The sequence below is a fragment of the Colletotrichum navitas genome, assembly GCF_030913465.1.
Source record: "Colletotrichum navitas strain CBS 125086 chromosome Unknown LY79scaffold_241, whole genome shotgun sequence".
NCBI classification, from domain to species: domain Eukaryota; kingdom Fungi; phylum Ascomycota; class Sordariomycetes; order Glomerellales; family Glomerellaceae; genus Colletotrichum; species Colletotrichum navitas.
Window position 1 is genome coordinate 4,802 of NW_026850787.1, and position 21,851 is coordinate 26,652.

A 21,851-nucleotide genomic window follows, 5' to 3' on the forward strand; every position below is an offset into this window, starting at 1 on the left:
TACAGTGGCATACGCACAGCTAAGGACACGTTAGCAGTGTAACTACCACTAGAGCAGCCTAGCTGCCAGTCACGTGACATTATTCTAAGACTACTCTACGGTCGCAGGTTCAATTCCCCCTCACAGCAGGTAGGCTCTTGCCTAGGCTGACAGCCCTAGGGCTAGGGGATGTGGGCTTAAGTAAGCAAGTCTTGGCAGAGCTAGCCAGGGACCAGGGCATGCGCTGCAGACAGCGCGCTGGCGTGGCGAAGGCGGGGATAGTGTTATGGCGCTGGCAGGAAGGTCCTGAAGTAGTGCCTGGCACCTGCCTACTTAAGTGTGGTTATTCTAAGACCTTCTAGTCTTAGAATTCTGTATCCTTTTGCGTAGATGCCACAGTGGCATGCGCACAGCTAAGGACACGTCAGCAGTGTAACCACCACTAGAGCAGCCTAGCTGCCAGTTATATAACATTAGTATATACTAAGAGTAAGTTAATACTAGGCCTAGAGTAAATATATAAATAAAGTTATATAATAAGGACTAGTGCTTAAGTAAAAATTTTTTACTATATATATCCCTTTAGTTATAAACAGACCCTACTAACCCCTAGGTAGACCTACCCCCACTTTTACCCCTTACTTTCGGACATACATAACAATACATTGTTTTAGTATGTTATTTTGCTAGCAACTACCACTAATTTCAACATTATCACCAATATTATCATTAAAATCATCATCAAAATTGCAATGTCTTCTAACTCAGATACCTCTACGGATATTAATAGTACTACTTATATAGAGGTCTATTTAAGGGACCTCGCCTACCTAGATAACTGTATACTAGAGTAGTATAATAATGTAATAGTCTAGCCTAACGAAGGACCTAGTAAGGCTACTTAGCCTACAATATACCTTTATATAAAGGTAGAGATTGCTGGTACCTTTGGCATAGGCAAAATGCTATATGAAAAGAAGTACCTTAAAACTATTGGCTTTTGGCGTTAATTGCTGTAGTCTGATTTACTCCTACTCCTCACGGGGGTTAGTGGGGTCCGTTCGCAACTAAAGGGATAGTGTAACTGCCTTCTATTTTTGTATATATTAACTTTGTATAACCCTGTAGGTCTTTGCTATTACCTCCCCCCTAACTTTTTGGCCCTGTAACAGATACCCCCCCCTAAAGCTAGAATACCCCCCTATGAACTATTCTCCCTTATCACTGTAGTTAACCCTATATTACTTTCCCTACTATTTGACAGAGTCATTCGCGTTGTTCTTTAGAAACGGCCCTAAAACTAGCTCCCCTGGAGTTTGTGTAGGCATAGTCCGAAAACGAGTCAGCTTTAGGGGAAGATGTCAGGCAAGATGAAACCAGTGGGTAGATACAAGGGGCAACTAACGTATGATCAGCTCACTGAAGGAAGCATGGGGTAGTTCGCGACTGTCCCTAGCTAATATTAGGACTATTACTCTGAACAAGTCATTGAGAATTCTAAATGCACCTGATAACATTATATGAACTAGTACAGTCCCCTGTGCAAAGAACTTGTTACAACAACAACAACAACATATCTCTCAGCACATCTTTTTTAGCATTGTTCTTCATCTCAGTACTGGTTACTGCTATACTCATTATATACTGTCATAATGCACGCCTCAACAGTCCTCTTCGCCTCTCTATCTCTTCTTGCCGGCCAAGTCCTAGCAGGAACGGGCCGCTGCTGTAATGGCGGTACAGATGATTTCCAAAACTTCTGCAAAAACAAAAACCTCAACAGTTTTTGTGTAAGCTCCTGTGCCCTAGTAGCGCCACTTGATTTTGTATTGAACATACCTAACTAAACGTGTCTTATAGTGCAGCACTAGGGACCCTAATTTAGGGATAGGGTGTGACGGGTTTAAGCAGTTCCCAACTGGACGCGACACTCAAGTCGATGTCCCCTTCGCACCGACCTGCACGTCTATTGACCAGACTGGCTTTATTTCATGCGCCTAAGACATCAATTGTTGCAGGGTTTAAGACAGGCTCGGGCCTTATGCTTCTTTTATCTGGTAAAGGTCTAGAGCAGCTGAAAATCTTCACCAGAATTAGTCTGACTGGAGTATGCATGCCGTCAGGCAATACAATACAAGAATTTCAGTCAGCCACAAGGTTCTAGACAAGCTCAACCCTGAACCATATCAGCCACAAAGTCTTCTTCGAAATGTATGCACCAGACTTTTCACTTTAGCCAGCTCCCGCTACCAACAGTACAGGATTACAACTTGCATTGCCCGGTTTAATGATGACCCTTTCCACCATCTGGAGATACAGAGACCTGAGGGCGACTATTGATCCAGGACGAAAGCGTCGACCAAACTTCTGAACCCATCACAAGCTTATACAAACCTTGTGTATAGCTTGTGTCAGAAGTGCAAGCTTCCATAATAAATTGATCACGCTTACTTTTGTGAAGCTGGGATACATTCCTATCCATCTTTCATCTTGTACCTGCATTCTAGATCCGACAATTACTTCTATATCTTTGATAGCAGACGCCGCAGTTTATCACATTTACCATATCTAATGCACACACTTGTCCTTTGTATCTGGTGAAGCGAGCAGTAGACCGGTCGTTTATAAAAATGGCAGACGAACTTCTAACAGTTAATTGTATATCAAAGAGCCCACACAGTATTAGCGAGAAAGCAGCAAAAGTCCTTATAGTCCTGGTTTCGGCATACTTTTGGGTTACTCAGTAGCACTCACTAGCGCCATGGCAGACGGGAAACCTTGGCTGGAGGACGTTGGGGTACAGGCGCCAGCGATATCGAGAGGAAGGAACTTTGATGAAGCCTTCATTTTAGATACCTGCCTTATCCGGCAGCTGGACCAGCCTATGACTGTCGCATTGGGCAGATTTAGGCTCAACTGAGCCTTTGCTGAATATCCCTTGCAAAAGTTCGGTCGATTGATGCCTAAGAAAGGTCGTTGGGCCGCAGAGACTGGAATTTAGAAGTGAAAGGGACCTCCTACTTATGATGAAATGACTGGTGTTCAGATGCTGTCACAAGACATGTTGCTAAAAGCAGAAGTAAATGATAATGAATGAACATCTATTAAAAGCTTCCTTCTAAACGAGGCTGTGGCAACCCCAACAAGAGTTCATAATTCTATTTTTCTTTGCTCTATTGCGACTACTTCTTAACTGTGACGCTGCTGACCACCAATTTGAACCAGTACGTCCACCAGACTTGGACCTCTCATATTTATGAATAAGGTCACACTACAGCTGTGAGCATCTGTTTGTTAAGAAGTATAGTGAGTGATACGACTACACTACTGTCGCAGAAGCACTTTTCAGGCGGGAAAGGGGCTTGGAAAATGGCTTAACTACCGGGGGGTCCTGGTTCTAGAGAGCTAAAAGTCCGTAGGGAGGGGGTTTTCAGCTCTCCAGGACCAGGACCAGGTATCTACGTGAGAGAATTTAGGGCCCAGACGTACATTGTAGAAACACCTATCTCCGCGTGGAACCAGTCATGTGGGACCGGTCCCACACCAACAATGGGTTTTCCGGCCCCGGATAGGTAGCTCTCGCACGTGGCTCAGCGATGCCATCATCGGCATTGTGACACCACAATGTCGCCTAGTAGTAGAAGCGTAGGCTCAGATCCAGTAGCCGGTCCACTAAGCCAAAGTAGGCAAAGTCCAGGATAAGACAGCAGCTACAACACAGCAGGACAGTTCATAGGAAGGTATTCCAGCTTCAGGGGGGGTATCCGTTATAGGGCCAAAAAGTTAGGGCAAGGGTATTAGCAAGGGACCTATAGAGTTATATAAAGTTAATATATACAAAAATAGAAGGCAGTTACACTATATATATAGTAAAGAATTTTTACTTAAGCACTAGTGCTTATTATATAACTTTATTTATATATTTACTTTAGGCTTAGTGTTAACTTACTTTTAGTATATATAAAGCTAAAGCTTAGTAAATTTCTTTTTTTTCTTTAAATTATTACTAACTTATATAGTAGTAGTAATAGTAATAGTAATAATAAAGTATTTTCTTAATCTATTTTTATTATATTCTTAGTATATAGTAATAATATTCTAGATATTTAATAACTATATAAACCTTAGTATTTTTAATACTAATAATCTAAGTAACTTTAGTTACTACTATAGTAATATAATAGGATTTATAGTAATAGCTATAGGTCTTAGTAATAGATTACTAAGCCTTTAGCGCCTTACCCTACTATCTAGTTTTCTAGTAGTAAAGCCCTTATTATCTAGGCTCTATAAGCTTAAGTCTTATAATATACTAATACTTACTATTAAGCCTTACCTAGTTAAGTGCCTATAGCTATTATTTTATAATTCTTAAGCTTTTATCTCTCTTAAGTAACTAATATAAATAAAATAAATTAAAATAATAGTAGATATACTAATTACTTACTAACCTATTATTAATATACTACTAGTATAAATAAGCTATAGTTATCTATAGCTAAGTACTTAATTATTAAAGGTGTTATAGTACTAAGTAGAGGAGTCTATAAATAGCGTAGTTAGGGGTTAATTATAACTATTTTCTAATTTACCTTCTCCTAATTCTCTTGTTCTTGTAAACTCTGCTTTTATATAACCCTTAGATGATAGTTTTCCTAGTTATAGCCCTATAGCTAGTAGTCCCCTAGTGCCCTCTACCTCTAGCACCTAACATAATCCCCCCCCCTTGAGGTCTTGTCCTTAGGACCTTAAGTGGTACTCTAGTAGGCCCCTAGGGCTTTACTGCTAGCTAGTATCTTAGAGGCGTCTAGGAATACCTCTAGGCTTAGTAGGTTACTAGGTAAACAGCTGTCTCCTTAGCTAGCTAATTACCTTTAACCTTGCCCTTATAGCTATTATAGTCTAACTAGGCTAAGACTATTACCTTCCTAAGGTTATAGTTGTTCTTAGCTAGGTTATAAGCCTATATTGCCTAACTAGCCTTACTAGGGGTTACTTGCTTTATAATAAAGACACTTTATTTACCTATAATACCTTTATTACCTCTTTATCCCTTTAACTATAATACCTCCTTAGGTACTATATGCCTTTAGTAGGCCTTTGTTATATAGTTACCTCTTTTATTACTTCTATTTCCTTATAGCCTAAGCCCTAAGTTATATTACTTTTATAATAAAGGAGAGCCCCTATTTTACCTCTTAGTAGGCTATACTAGTGACCCCCTAGGTCTTATCCCTTTTTTTCTTTTTTACTGTTTTCTCTTTACTTTATAGGCTTAAGATACTATTATAACTTACTTATTATTTCTACTTAGCCTAATTAGGTAACCTTTTTAGCCTTACTTTTCCTTTAATTTTTTTACCTTTAATTTCTTTCTCTTTTTTTTCTTTTAATAGCTTTACTTTATTATTATTTTTTATTTTTTTTATCTTACTACTACTACTACTATTACTACTGCTGCCTAGTAGTAATAGTAATAATAATAGTACTAGTATTAGTACTAGCTTCTTTACTACTACTATATCTTCCTTTGCTTTTACTAATACTTTTACTAATAATACTACTACTGCTACTACTAGCCTTACTACTATTAGTCTTACTAACTAGGGTAGTTCTACTAGCCCTTAGTGCCTCCTTTACTTTACTTACCTCTTACTGCCCTTATGCCTACGTTAAAGAGGACAAGCTTATCTATAATATACCTTATAACTACTATATTTACTAGATAACTAACTAGTGTCCTAGTATATTAGGCGCCTATACTACTACTTTTTTTTACTATATAAAGACTACTTATATACCTCCCTTTACACCTAGTGCCCCTCTAGTGTTTTCCCTTAGTGCTTTAGCTAATATATCTTAGCTATTAGTAATAAGTGTATTTATTATACTACTATATATAGTAAGCCTTATATCCTAGTATATTTACTTTTACTTCTACTGTCCTTATAACTTCTAGTAGCTACTAACCCTTAAATAGGCTATCTATACTACTACTATAGCTAGTATTAAGCTATACTACCTCTTTAAGGCTATAAACTATTCTACTAAGCCTACTTATGTCTACTATAGTATTACTATACGTTTACTTTCTCTAGTGTCCCTCTAGTAACCCCTTGTACTAATGTTAGCCTAGGACAAGATTAATAAGGCCTAGGTTATAGCTAAGAAGGCGCTTTAGCGCTAGGTTAACCTAGCTAAGGCCCCTAATACTAAGCGTAAGGCTAAGGCTAAGGAGGAGAAGTGGCTTCTTTATTAGCGCTATATTATAGCCCTTAAGACTACTACTAACTTCTTCTACTACTAGGTTAAGCTAGCTAAGTCTATGCTTTATACTACTAAGGTTACTACTATAGCCTTTAAGGCCTAGACTATTGCCCTCTAGGAGTAGACTACTGCTATTATAGCCTAGACTACCCTCTTTTTAGAGTAGTCCTAGACTTACTCCTAGGTTATAAGTATTTTTCCCCTAATACTTACTTAGTGCTCCCTAGTACTTCTTATACTAGTTATTAACTTCTCTTTAGTATACTAGTAAGCTTAAATCTAAGGCTAATAAGGATAAAGGTAGTGCCCTATGTCCCTATATCCTCTGCCTATAATAATAATAATAATAATAATAAGAATATTAGTAATAGTAATTTAGAGGATAATAAGTAGGTAGTAAGTAGGCTTTACTACTACTGCCCTAGTGCCCCCTAGGCCTTTCTTTTAGTCTATTTTCTTTTACTTATTATGCCTTTTAGATACTTAGCCCTTAGGCTACCTATATTCTTTAGCCTTAGTGCTATAATAATTAAATCTTTAATCTAGTTATCCTTAGGCTAATCTTTACCTTACTTAGCTATACTCTTGTCCTCTCCTAGTAACCCCTACTTATAGTTATATTATAATCTTCTATAATATTCTCTAGGGTTCTTAAGAGTTTTCTTTTTACTATACTCTTTTACTTAATAAGGTACTACTAATTTTACTATAGCCCTTTATAGGCTATAATTTAATTTACCTTTATATATCTTCTTCTTCCTCCTTAATTAGTATTAGTTAAGGCTTTACTAGTAATCCCTAGAACTTCTCTAGCTATAATAGGAGAAGACATTATAGATCTTATATCTAGTACTTATATCTATCTTATAGGCCTTGCCTCTATTAACTACTTACTTTACTATAAAAAGGCTAAGGTACTTGTCTAATAGCTTCTTAGATAGTCTTTTTTACTTAATAAACTTAGCTAATAAAAGGACCTTTTCTTTAACCTTAAAGTCTATATTAGACCTCTTAGCGTTATACTACTTCTTATAGGCCTAATTAACTGCTTTAATGTCTACTGATTATAGTTCTCTAGCTTTATAGTTACTTTACTCTCTTGTAGGCCCTAGGGACCTCTGTTAGTCTTGCCTTTACTAGGTGTATATTATATACACTCTATAGTATATAGCCTATTAGTGCCTCTACTAGTGTAACCTTAGTTATACTATACTATAAGCTATTATAAATAAATTTAGCTATAGGTAGCTATTTTACCTAGTTATCTTACTTAATATTATAAAAGGCTTAGAGGTAGTATTTAATATTCTAGTTTTACCTTTCTGTTTATTTATTAGTTTAAGGGTAATAGGCTATACTAAGCTTCTATTTAATAGCTAGCTAGTAATATACTACTGCCTAAAAGTGACTTATAAATAGGGACCTATAATCTAACATTATTAAGGTTAAAAGTCTAAAATAAAGGAATACTTTGTCTACTAGGAGGGTTACTAGCTAATTTACTATTAAGGTTTCCTTAGTAGGTAGTAAATAGTGTACTTTATAAGCTTATTAACTATAACTAGGATACTATTATACACTTTACTATTAAATCCTTTTAACTTTAGTAGCTTAGTAATAAAGTCTATAGTAACTACTCCTATAGTTAGTTAGGTAGTAAAAGGGAAGCTAGTTTTCTATAGGGTAAATAGTGCCTTAGCTTTATACATTAGTAAGTAGTATATATATTAATATACTTCTTAATATCCTTTCTTATTAATTTCTAGAAGAATATCTATCTTATATATTTTATTATTTAGGTTACCCTAGGTGCCCCCTAATAGTTTATTATAAAACGCTATAAGTAGCCTTATCTTTATTATATATCTCTCTAGTACTATAAGCCTACCTTAGTATTAAAGTAACCTATTCTCCCCTTAGCCTAGTAACTCCTTAGTTATTACTACTCTTTAGACTAAATCTACTTGTCCTCTAGTTATACTATAGTAACTTCCTCTTCTAGGGTACAGTAAGTTCCTCTAGGGCTACTATATCTTAACCTAGTAGTCTACTACACCTAATTACTACTACTCTCCTTTTAAACCTACTAAAAAGTTCTCTAAGAATATACCTTATACTTCTTTTTCTTTTTTTTACTAGGCTAGTAGTCTAGCCTCTATAAAAGCCTATCTACTATATTATCTTTACCTAGGTAATATTTAATCTTAAAATTAAATAATAAGAGGTCTTATAGTAACCTAGCTTAGTAGCTATTAAGTTATAGCTTAGCTACTAAGTAGTAGTACCCTAGGTAGTCTATTAAGAATATAATATAGTACTAGGTATATAGAGATAGTGCCTCTAATATATAGCTACTTCTTAAATTATAAGTAACTTAGCCTCTAGTGCTCTATAGTATAACTTTACCCCCTAGAGTTTCTATAATATATAAGCTATAGGGCACTAGGCTTCTTTATAGAGCTAGCTTAGTACTACCTTATTATAAAGTTAAATATATTTATCTTAACTAAATAGGTAATATAAGGTTAAAATACTATAAGATAAAGGCATAGGTAAATATAGTATAGATCTTATAGAAGGCTTCTTTAGCTTTCTTTATAATTACTTACTCCTTTACTACCTTAGTAAATAGTTAGTTAGTAAAAGGGAATATACCTTAGAATAGTTCTTAATAAACTACCTATAAAAATTTATAAACCTAGGAAGGTCTATATCTCTTATACTAGTAGGCAGTAGCTACTAGTAATTACTTTACTTTCTCTTTTTTATTAAAATACCTTTATTAATACTATAAAACCTAGGAAGCTAATAGACTTAGTATAAAAGAAGTACTTCTTAGGTTAGTATATAGCCTTATAGTGTTAACTAGCTTAGTACTATCTTTACTACCTTATATAGCTTTCTTTATCCTTATAAAGATTAAGATATTATCTAAATAAATAATATAGATAATATCTACTAGACTACTAAGTATTATTAATATAGGATTAGAATATTATAGGTATATTAACTAGCCTAAAAGGTATAACCTAATACTTATAGTGTCTATAGTAATAAAAGGCTATCTTTTATTTATCTTACTATAGATCTTTACCTAGTAGTATATATCCTTAAGGTCTAGCTTTATAAATTATATTACTTTTACTAAATAGTCTAGGATTTCTTTATTAAGGGTAGTAGTACTTAGTTCTTAATAGTAATCTTGTTAAGCCTATAGTAGTTAATAAAGGTAAAGCTTACCCTTTTCTTAGGTATAAATAGGATTAGTGCCTCTACTAGTGACTTTAAGGGCTATATTTAGCCCTTAGCTAGGATTTATTAATATACTTCTTTAGCTCTTTAGTTCTTTTCTACTAGTAGGTAAATAAGGCTAAATAGTAGTACTATACCTAGTTCTAATTCTATTATATATATCTATATATTATTTCTACTAGTTTTACTACTAGGTCTATATTAAATATATAGGCCTATTCTCTATATTCCCCTAGTATTATAGCCTTTATACTACTAGCCTTACTAGCCCCTTGTCTTCTTTAGTATATAAGTAGGTATCTCTAGTGCCCCTCTAGTGTCCTATACCCTAGGTGTTAGATTATAGGGGGTCTATAAGGACTACCTTAGTATCCTTTAGGGCCCTCTTAACTACCCTTAGCCTTATATAAGTTAAATATAGTCTTTACCTAGTAGATAAGTCTAGCTAATTATTTTTACTTAAGGTTAGGCCTTACTACTTCCCCTAGGGGATCCCTAGGATAGTATTATATCCCCTATATTACTTACTTATAAGGTATAGCTCTATATCCTTAATATTCTAATGTTATCTTTTACCTTTAACACTATCTTCTTTAAACTATAGTCTAGGGCCTTACTCCTATATACCCTATAGTAGTAGTCCTTCTCTATAGACTACTAGTAGCCTCCTTATGTATAATATCCTCTAGTGTATAAGGTTTTTATTTACCCCTAGGTTAATTAATGCCCTCTTTTTCTTTATATACTGCTTATCTTAGTATAAAAGTCTACCTTAAATTAGTAGTATAGCTTTTCTCCTAGGGTAATTAGATAGTATTAACCCTTTTACCTCTATTATACACTATCTACCTAAGTGTCTAGGTTAGCTATACTTATAGTACTTCTCTTTAGTATAGCTAGCTAATAGATACCTTAGCTTACTATAGTTAAAGTAAGTTAAGGAGTACTATAGCCTAGTTAAAGGTAAATAGTTACCTTCTTTCTCTTTTATTCTTAAGGCCTCTAGCGTTAGTGTTAATATACCCTAGGTTATTATAGGCATAAATATAGAGTATATAGACTAGGGCTTTATTATAAGGACCCTTATATTAGGACTTAGTAGTATAGCTAGGGCCTACTAGTCCTTTGCTCCTAATTCTACCTCTACTAGTCTACTAGTTTATCTTTAGCGTAGGCTTTAGCTAGTGTCTTAGCCTATTAATAGTATTATTAAAGGCTTATTATATCTTTAGTATCCCTTAGGCTAGTATATAGCTTTTTAGATTAGGTAGTAACTAGTTAAGTATATAGACTACTTATTACCTCTTAGCTTATAAGTTAAAGTACTTTACTTTAATAGTCTTATACTTATTAATAAATTACTAGTATAACTAGTTAACCTTCTACTTTATATTATTAAGCTTTACTATTACACTAAAGGCCTATATATTAGCGTTAGTAATATTATTCTTTAACTAGGTCTCTATTACCTCCTAGGTTACCCCTTATCTAGCTATTATAGTAGGCTTTAATATACCTCTACTACTTATACACTAGGTTACCCTCTAGTATAGAGCTAGTGTACTATACCTTACTCTAGTTATCCTTAAATTCTTTCTTTATAACTTTAAACTATCCCTTAGCTTAAACAGGAAGTCCTAGAGGTTATTCTATATACCCCCTTATATTAGATTAAGGGTAACTACTTTAATAGTGTATTAATATAGTAGTGCTTATACTTTAGCTAAAGAGCAGTAGCTAGGCCTAGTGTATTATATACCTCTTTAATAGGGCCTTGTTTATTAAAGCTAGAATCTAGTTAACTATCTTTCTCTTTTTAGCTTTTTTTACTTGCTCCTCTAGGAGGTGCCTAAGCTCTTCTTTTGTTATTTCTTTAAGGTTACTCTAGAGCTATTGTTGCGCTAGTAGGCCCTTGTTCTTTGCCTACGCCTAGGCATTACTACTGTCTAGGGTTAGTTGCCTAGAGGTAACACTTATACCTTACTAGGCAGTGGCTTAGGTGTTAAGGGGTAATATTATAGCTCTAATAGTTAGTATACCTAGGGATAAGTAAAGATTAGAATATATTAAAAGTGTTATAGTACTAAGTAAAGGAGTCTATAAATAGCGTAGTTAGGGGTTAATTATAACTATTTTCTAATCTGCCTTCTCCTAATTCTCCTGTTCTTATAAACTTTGCTTTTATATAACCCTTAGATAATAGTTTTCCTAGTTGTAGCCCTATAGCTAGTGGTCCCCTAGTGCCCTCTACCTCTAGCACCTAACATTAATATACTTAATTAAGGGTAAAGACTAACTACTATTATTAAAAAGGTTTATATAAAGACCTAATAAAAAAAGTATAAGAAAGGTTACTATTATAAGGCCTAAATACACTAGACTTACTAATAGTTAGTAATAAAGCCTTTATTAATAAATAGTTATAAAGTAGTTAAAGTATTAGTATAATTATATAAAGTTAAGGGGTTTTAGACCTTATATAGGTAATAATATTATATTTCTAAGAAACTATAAAGACTATAGTTAAAGAATACTTAAAAGAATAAAGGTATTATAAGTACTTTTTATAAAAGCTTACTAACTAACTAGTGTAGTAATCTAGTAAAAAGAAATATAAGAAACCCTTATTTTATAACTATAGACTCCTAAGGAAAATATTTATAAGTGCCTAAGTAGTAAATTAGATTAATACTATAAAAGTAGCTAATAGGCTTTATCCTAGGAGCACTATAAAGTAATAAGTTAAATAGGCCTTATTAAAAATATCTTTATTATTATAAATATAATAGTATAACTATAAGAAGAGGCTTACTAAACCCTTAGTCTAAAGGGACTTTTTAGTGTTTATTTACTAAAAGTATATTAACCTAGAGGCCTAGGAGTAAGACTACTAGTAAAAGCTTTAAAAAATATAAATATATAATAGCTAAACCTTATTATAGTACTTTACTAAGTAGTTAGTAATATACTATAACTTTAGTATAGAAGATATAAAGGACTTAAAGGCTAAGGCCTACTAGTACTTCTTTAGGTTACTTTACTTATTATAAGATAAAATAATCTAGTAAAAAGTACTTATCCTCTATATAAAGAATATAGCCTATAAAGCTAATTAGTTATAGTTACTAAAGAACTAAAAGTTTAGTAAAAGGTTATAAAAGGATAATAAAAAGTATTCTATAACTACTAATAAGCACCTATAGAGGCCTTTACCTTAATAAAAGGACTAGAAAAGGGAGACCTTAAGAGACCCTAGGCTATTAAGCCTAATATACTACTAGTTAGGAGGGGACTAGTATAGTAGCTAGTTATATAGTAGTTAGTTACTAAAGGGCTAGCTAGAGTTTAGGTACTACTTTATCTATAACTAAAGGGGGTATTTTATAACTATATACTTAAAGAGGAAGTTTAATAGTATAAGTAATAGTAGGCTACCTAATTACTAACTAGATTAAGAAACTACTATAGTATAGTATATTATAATAGGCCTAAGAATTTAAAAGCTTAACCCCTTAAGAAATAAATAGGCGTAAGTAATATACTTAACTTACTTATACCTTAAATAATAAAGGTACTTATTAAGTAACTATAACTAGTATAGTAATTATCCTATAAAAGAATATTAAGAAGGTTATAAAAGTATTAATAAATATATACTTTAAAGTAGACCTTATTAGTAGTAAACTAGTAAAGTATCTAGGTCTTAAGCTAGCTAAAGTAAAGACACTAACCCTTAAGGTATTTATAGAAAAACTAATAGGTTAAAAGAAGGCTTATTAGTTAACTTTCTTCTTAATTAATAATTAAGGTTAGCTATAAAAGATTTACTAACTAGTTATTAAAATAGATAAGGGAGAAGACCTATTTAATATCCTTATATTTAAATAGTCTATAGGCTAAAAAGGCATCTAGATTAATATAGCTATTAATAAATAGTACTATAAGGTAATCTTTATTACTAAGCCTAAGGTAATTACTTATAATATAGTTAAAAATAAAGAGTAAGTATATATACTCTATATCTTTTATAAAGTTAGTAAGCTAGTAGAGATAAAACTAGTAAATACCCTCTTAAAAAAGCTTAAGAGTAAAGTAGTAACCTTTAATAAAGGTTTAGTAATAAGACTATAGGTCTATAATAGTATAGAATATATAATTAACCTAGAGCTAAGAAAAAAGCTACTATTTAAGCTAATTTATTTATTAAATAAAAAGTAGTTAAAGAAGCTTTACTAATACCTTACTAAGAACTTAGTAAATAAATATATTACTATATCTACTAGTAAGGCTAAAGTACTTATATTATTTATACTAAAGAAAGATAGCACTATATACTTTTATATAGATTATTAAGGCCTTAATAAGGTTATTATAAAGAATTAGTATTTATTACTATTAATTAATAAGCTATTAAATAGGCTTTAAGGAGTAAAATAGATCTTAAAGGTAGATATCTATAATATATACTACTATATTAATATTAAGAAAGAAGACTATTAGAAAATAGTGTTCTAGACTAAATATAGTTACTTTAAATATATAGTTATACTCTTTAGGTTAATAAATACACCTATAATATTCTAGGCGTTTATTTACTAGGTGTTTAGTAAGCTACTTAATATATATTATATTATATATATAGATAACCTTATAATTTACTCTACTATAAGGAAATAATACACTAAGGACCTTAAGAAGGTCCTCTAAAGGCTTTAGATATTTAGACTATTTATAAAGCTATTTAAGTGTTTATTTTATTAATAGATAGTTAAATTCCTAGGGTATATAATTACCCTAGATAAGATTAAGATAAATAAGTCCTAAGTATAAATAATTACTAACTAGAAGGCACTAGAGTCTATAAAGGATATCTAAGTGTTCTTAAGGTTCTATAATTTTTATTATAAGTTTATTCTAGAGTATATAGGTATTACTATACCTATAATATCTTTATTAAAAAAGTATATAAGTGCTCCTTATATATTTAAATAAACAAAGAAGGCTAATATAGCCTTTAATTAACTAAAGGTTACCTTTTTATTAGTAACTATACTAATATATTAGAACCTATAATAAGCTATATATATAGAAATAGATATATTAATTAAGGCTATTATAGTTATCTTCTCTTAGTAAGTAGAAGAGTAGTAGTAACTAGTTACCTACTAGTTATAAAAGCTTAGTAAGATAAAGTAATAATAGGCTATAAGGTAACAAAAGCTACTAGCTATTATAAAAGGATTAAAGTATTAAGCCTATTACCTTTAGGGGCTATTAAAGAAGTTCTTAGTCCTAATAGATTACTAAGCGTTAAAAGGTATTATTAGTATACCTATATAGGACCTTTAGAGAAGGCTTACTTACTAAGTATATAAATTATTAGTGTTTAACTTTAACTAGAGTATAGACTAAGAAAAATAAATCTAGTAAATAGACTATCTTAAAGGCTAAACTATATAAAAAAGAAAGTATTATATATAAATATTTTACTAACACTAGTAAAAAAGCTATAGCTTATTAGTAAGCTATTACTTAATATACACTAAAGGATTATAGGCCTTAAAAAGAAAAATAAAACTATAACTATATATATTTAGATAGTAAAGGCTTTATTAAATAATCCTAGCTATAAGGTAAATAGTTCCTAAGATAAGGAATCCTCTTCTCTAAGTTAGTAGTAGGCTATAGGGTGCCTTAATTATTTACTAATAATTACTACTATTACTACCTAAGGCTAAAAAGCAAAGGGGTAATTAGAGAACACTTAGTAAGAAGTTACCTAGGTAACTAAAAAACCTAAAGAAGCTAAAGTTATTATACTAGAATAGTATATCTTATACTAAATTATAAAAGAACTTATAACTAGTAAAATAGTATATACACTAGACCTTATAACTAAGATAAAAAAGCTTATTAAAGGACTATAGGCTAAAAATAAGTTTTACTTATTATAGTTAGTAAAGGTATATAGTATAGCTAGTAAGTTAAAGGTATATACTATTAATAAAGAAGGTACCTTATTCTTTAAAAGAAGACTAGTAATCTTATAAATAGAATCTCTAAGAGTAAAGATACTTAGATATAAGGCTTATAAGAAGATATAACCCTAACCCTAACCCTAACCCTTATAATAATATAACTATAAGGGATATAAAAATATATATATATAAGGATATAATAGTTGCCTATATAGAGATATACTCTATATATAACCTAATAGACCTATATAGACCTATTAAGAGTTACTCTCTTAGAAGTGCCTTGCCTCTAAGAGTATTAACGCATTAATAAGGTTAACAAGGTCAAGGTCAAGGCAACGATATGATACAGCCTAGGGTACTTTAAACAAGGTTGCCTAACTTAGGCAAAACAAGTGAAACCGGATCTAGCGAATCTATAATAAGCCAAAGGTTTTAGAACTACTAATAACTATATAACTATAACTATTATAAAGGGTTAATATATATATAATATAGGGTTAATATATACTATTATAGAAGGATCTAGTAAGTGTTATTTATTATATATAGAAGAGAAGAAACCACTAGAAGTAGTTTTATTCTCTAAGTCTTTGAACAACAATAAATATATATATATCCTTTTATCTGCTGATTTCCCTATCTCTTCTCCTATCTACCTAACCTTTCTTATTAGGATTCTTTACTAATACTATAATAACTCTAGGGTAGGCTATATAGAGGCTACTAAGACCTTTAAGTTTATTATAAGGAAGTTCTATTAAGAAGAAATTATAAAAGATATATAATAGTATATTAAGAAATATAAGTATTATCTTAGCGTTATAGTCCCTAGGTATAAGCTATATAGGTAGTTATAGTTACTACTATTACTATTATACTTATTTTAAAAGATTTTAATAGACTTTATTATAAGGCTATTACTAAGTATTTATAATAATAGTACTAAGTATAACTATATACTAGTTATCTTATATTAAATAACTAAGTTTATAATAATTATACCTACCTAAAAGATACTAAATATAGTATAAATAATAAGAATCCTCTATAAGAGGGTAAAGTATACGTTTAGAACACCTAAGGGGATTATAAATAATAAGGACAAGCTATTTATAAGCCTTTTCTAGAAAAAGTTTATAAAAAAAAAGGTAATATATTACTAACTATTTACTATATATTACCTATAGACTAATAAGTAAATAAAGTAGACTTATTAAATATTTAAAAGGTATTTATAGCTATATACTAATAGGTTACTAAATAAATAAGTAGTATAGCTAGATAAGGCTAAGTTTACTTATAATAATAGCTAATACTTTACTACTAGGGTATTCCCCTTTATAGTACTATATAAGTATTACCCTAAGAGTATAAAGTATATACTTAGTAATAAAGTTATAGTATAAAAAGTAAAAAAGTAAATTAAGAAAATTACTAAAGTAAGAAGATAGGTAGTAAAGGTATAAGTAAAGACTACTAAATTATAAGCTACTTACTATAACTAAAGGCACTTATATAAAGAGTTTTATTATAAAAAGGTTATTAAGCTCTTAATAAAGAATATACACTTTAAGAATAAAAAGCTAGTGCTATACTATATTAAGGTAGCTATTATAGAAAGAATTAGTAGTTAGATATACTAGGTGTATCTACTAAAGTAGTACTAATGCCTATATAATATATTTTTAGTCTCTCTTCTAGAACCCTAGGGGAAAAATTAGTAACTACTTACTAAAGACTTAATAAAAGTCCTTAAACTAAAACTAGAAGATAATATATTAGAAGTTAAGAAGATTATTAGCTATTAAAGCAGTAAAAATAATCTTTATTACCTAGTAAAATAGGCTAAATAGCCTATAGAATATAATATATAAAAACTACTAAGCTACCTAGAGGAAGTAAAAAAAAAGATTAAAAGGTATAAGAAGTAAAGGAAAAAAGCTTATTAGAAATAAAATAACTAGGATATTATTAGTAACTATTTACTAAATATATATTTATTAGTAAAACTTATCTAAGAACTATTTTATTTAACTTAAATACTTTATAAATATCTAGAATAAAGAATTAATAGTATAAAACTATTACTAAGAGGTTAATAATAGATTTATACTTAAGTATTAAGGTTATAAGGATTAATAAAGAGGACAGTAGCCTTATAGGTAGCCTAAAAGGCATTAGTATAAAGATTAATATACTTATTATAAGTAGCTTACTTTATATTAGTAATAAGGTTAAAGATAACTATTTTATCTTTAGCCTTAGTAATAGCTTTACCCTTAAGGCTAATAAAAGTATAATTATTTACTAAGTGTTTAGTAAACTTATTATCTATAGAAGTAGTAAAGTTACTTTAAAGGCTAATAAAAAAGCTATTAAGGGTAGCCTAGGCGTTAGTAGTAAGCTAGGCTAAAGTAGAAGGTTTTACTAAGCCTTTACTAATAATAAAGCTAAAGGAACTAGTAGTAATAGGATTATTAATAAGGATTTATAGCTTACTAAGAGCTTATATAAACTCTTAGTTGTCTTAGTCTTTACTAAAAGCCTTAGCTTTAGCCTTAGTAGCTTTAAAGAGACTATAGAGGGTTCTTAAGGCTACTAACTACTTAGTAAAAAGAAGGTAACTAAGCTAGTTAAAGACTATAGTATTATAAGTAACTATAGTAAGGTTAATATTAATTTAGTAAAGGGTACTATAAGTAAAGTAGTTTACTAACTAGTTACTAATATAGTAATACTTACTATAATACTTAGAGGAAGAGTTAAAGGTATTAGGCTTAGACTTAGATATATACTTATACTTATTAGTAAAAATATAAGTAGTCTCTAAGGTATAGGTTTTATAAAAAGTTATAGTCTAATAACTATAACTAATAAAGGTAGTACTATAGATAGTAATAATATAGAATAAGATATTATTTACTAAGTACTTAGTAACTAGCTTATAAAACTTCTTAAACTAAAGAAACTTATTTAGACACTTAGACTTATTACTCTTCTAGGTAACTAAATTACACTTCTTAAGGTTATTAATAGCTAATTATAAAGTAAGTATATAATTATTATTATATAAGTACACTAGCTAGAATAAGTAAAAATAGTTATATATTTTATCTTTATTAAAGATATTAAAGAGTCTAAGCTAAAATTAATTAGTTATAAGATAATTACTAAAGGACTACTAAACTTACTTAAACTTAGACTAAAAAAGTAATATACTTATAGTTAAAAATAAGCTTCTAAAGGGTAGCTTACTTAAGGTAGACCTTATAACTACTTACTAAGGGGTTAATAATATAGTTAGTAATATACTCCTAAGTAGTAGAATAATAAGTAAAAGCTAGAAGAATATAGCTATAGTTAATACTACTAAGTATACTCTCCTCTTCTAAGTAGTAGTAATAAATTATTATATTCTAGTAATACTAGGCTATACTATAGAGCTTTTAAAGGACCTATTAAAAAAAACGTTAGTGTTTAGTAAAGGCTTACTAATAAAAGGATAACTTACTATAAAACACTTCTTTTTATTAACCTAGTAAAGAATACACTTAGTAATATAATAGCTAGTAATATAGATAAGGCTAGTAATATTATAATATATACTAGAAAAGTAATAGATATAAAAAGCACTATCTTTTAGATCTTTAAAACCTTTATAAAGATTATACTTTATCTTAATAACTATCTATATATAAGAAATAACTAATATCTTAAGTAATTAGTTAGTAAAAGCTTAATAAAAAAAAGGGAATATAAATAAAAAAATAAAGTTAAAGATAAAAAAAATAAAGCATATAAGATATTATAATAGTAAAAAATTATAGATTTATAATAATAAAAATTTACTAAAAGGTTACTAAGTAAAAGAAAAAGAAGAGGAAAAGTAAATAAAAGACTAGTAAAAGAAAACTTTTTACTTAAGTAACTACTAGGTAAAAGAAAAATAAGCTAGGTAACTAGCTATATTATATTTACCTCTATATAACTATTTTATTTAGTAAATTATAACTTAGTAACTATTTACTAATATATTACTAAATAAAAATATAAAGTATACTTAACTAGATAATAATAATAAAGCTACTATATTCTAGAATAGTAAAGCCTTTTAGTAAAAGTAATAAAACAAGGTCTATAAGGTTATTTTAAATAAGAAAGAGGACTATAACTAGGTGTTATTATTAGTTCTTTAAAAGGTATTATATAATAACTTTAGGACAAAGTCTAAAGGAAAAAGGAGTAATTATAATAGGATTTATAGTAATAGCTATAGGTCTTAGTAATAGATTACTAAGCCTCTAGTGCCTTACCCTACTATTTAGTTTTCTAGTAGTAGAGCCCCTATTGTCTAGGCTCTACAAGCTTAAGTCTTATAATACACTAATACTTACTATTAAGCCTTACCTAGTTAAGTGCCTATAGCTATTATTTTATAAGTAAGTATATATATAATCTTTATTAAGCTATAATAAGGTATATACTAATTTAATATAAGACTTATTTTTAACTTTAACTATAGCTAGGTCTTTTCTAGTATAACCTTTATTTATTACTTATATAATATATATATAATATATATATATAGTAAGTAAGCTAATATAGTAAGTAAGCTACTTTTTTTACTTTCTACCTTTTTTAACTTTGTACTAATATTCCTCTATATATAAATATAGATTCTTCTTTAATTAAAAGCTATATTATCTTTGCCCTCTAAGCTATTAAAAAAGACCTAAAAATGTCTATATAAAAAGTAGCCTCTACTTATAAGGTCCCTTAAACAACACTTTAATACTAACGCACTAGATATATTATATAACCTAAAAGATATATTAAGTTAATAAAGATAACTATTTTAAAAGAGAAGGTAATTCTTAAAAAGGTTATTAACTTAATTAATTAAGGGTTTCCTTTACAACAAGAAGATATATAAGAAATAGCTAATTAACTCCTTAATATATATAATAGAAGTAAAAATAGATAGACTATAAATAAGATTAGCCTAGATTAACTAAAGTACTTTAATTAGTATATAAAGTCTTATATAAGGGGTACTTATTACCTTCTAATCCTAGATAGCTATAATAGTAATAAATTAACTAAATTTAATAACTACTATAGGAAAAAAAGGATTATTACTTTATATATACCTTTTTACTTATTATATAAGCTTTAGCCTCTTAATATTAGCTATTTTAGCTTTTTAAAGTACTTATATAGTAGGAAAACTAAGAAAATAATATAGATATAGATTATATATATTACTAAGGATAACTTTTTTTCTACCTTTAAGGTAGTATTCTTTACTTTAATAGGTAAAATAAATATATAAGTAGGTTTTTAATAGGCTAGTCTTATATCTTTTAATCCTAAAGTTATTATTTTTTACCTAGATTTTAAGCTAAAGACACTAATACTAGTTAACTTATATTTAACTAGCTTAGGCTTATAGGACCTAAAGATATTAATAATAGTAATTAAAGGTATATAAAGCTTTATTTTATTAAAAAAAGGATTAAGGACTATTAAAGAAGTATACTAACACTAATATATAAGGTAATTAACTTATAGTTAAAAGGTATTAGTAAGTTAGTATATTAACTTACTATTATTAAAGTAGAGAACTATTAACTTTATATAGAAATAAAGGTACTTAGTAAGCACTAGAGGGCTAAAAAGACCTAACTATATCTTAGAGGCTTACTTAATATAGCTAAATTAAAGGTACTATAAAGAGAAAAAAAAGTAGTTAAAGCTATAGATAAGGAAATATCCTAAAAGGGGGGTTATATAGAGAGTAGTAAACTACTTATATAATAATATAGTAACTATAAAAAGACTAGATATAATATATAAACCTATAAGGTAGTTTAGAATAGTAATAAAGAATAAGGTAATATATATTTTTAATTAATTTTATATAATCTAGTTAAATTAACTTATTAAAATAATAGAAAGGTAAAAAAAGTAGCTTATTTACTATATTAGCTTACTTACTATATATATACGTTAAGGTACTAACTTATTATATATAAATATTTAAGAGCTTTATAATACTAGTTATACTTATATATTCTTAGCTTTATTTAGATATATATTTCGTATATACTAACTTTATTTTTAATAAACACTATTACTACTAAAATAAATACTAGTATATTAATTTATAAAAGATTAAGAATATTACTAGTATATACTTATTATATACTTAGCTATACTTAACTAAGGTAATAGACTTTCTTTAATTAATACTAGAGTATAAGTAAAAATAGATCTAGTGTTTACTAGGTATATACTAACTTTATACCTAGCTATAATATTATTATTAATCTTAATACTAATACTATATATAGTACTATTATTACTTTTTAG

The 21,851-nt window shown here is 29.3% G+C and overlaps 1 protein-coding gene across 1 annotated transcript; it reads left to right on the plus strand.

Moving 5' to 3' along the window:
- Nucleotides 1-1,631: 1,631 nt before the first annotated feature.
- Nucleotides 1,632-1,980, plus strand: LY79DRAFT_530902 (uncharacterized protein; the record flags this gene model as incomplete). Its single annotated transcript, XM_060556213.1, has 2 exons — nucleotides 1,632-1,769; nucleotides 1,840-1,980. The coding sequence occupies 2 exons, from the start codon at nucleotides 1,632-1,634 to the stop codon at nucleotides 1,978-1,980; spliced, it is 279 nt and encodes a 92-aa protein (XP_060406823.1).
- Between the last annotated feature and the right edge of the window lie 19,871 nt (nucleotides 1,981-21,851).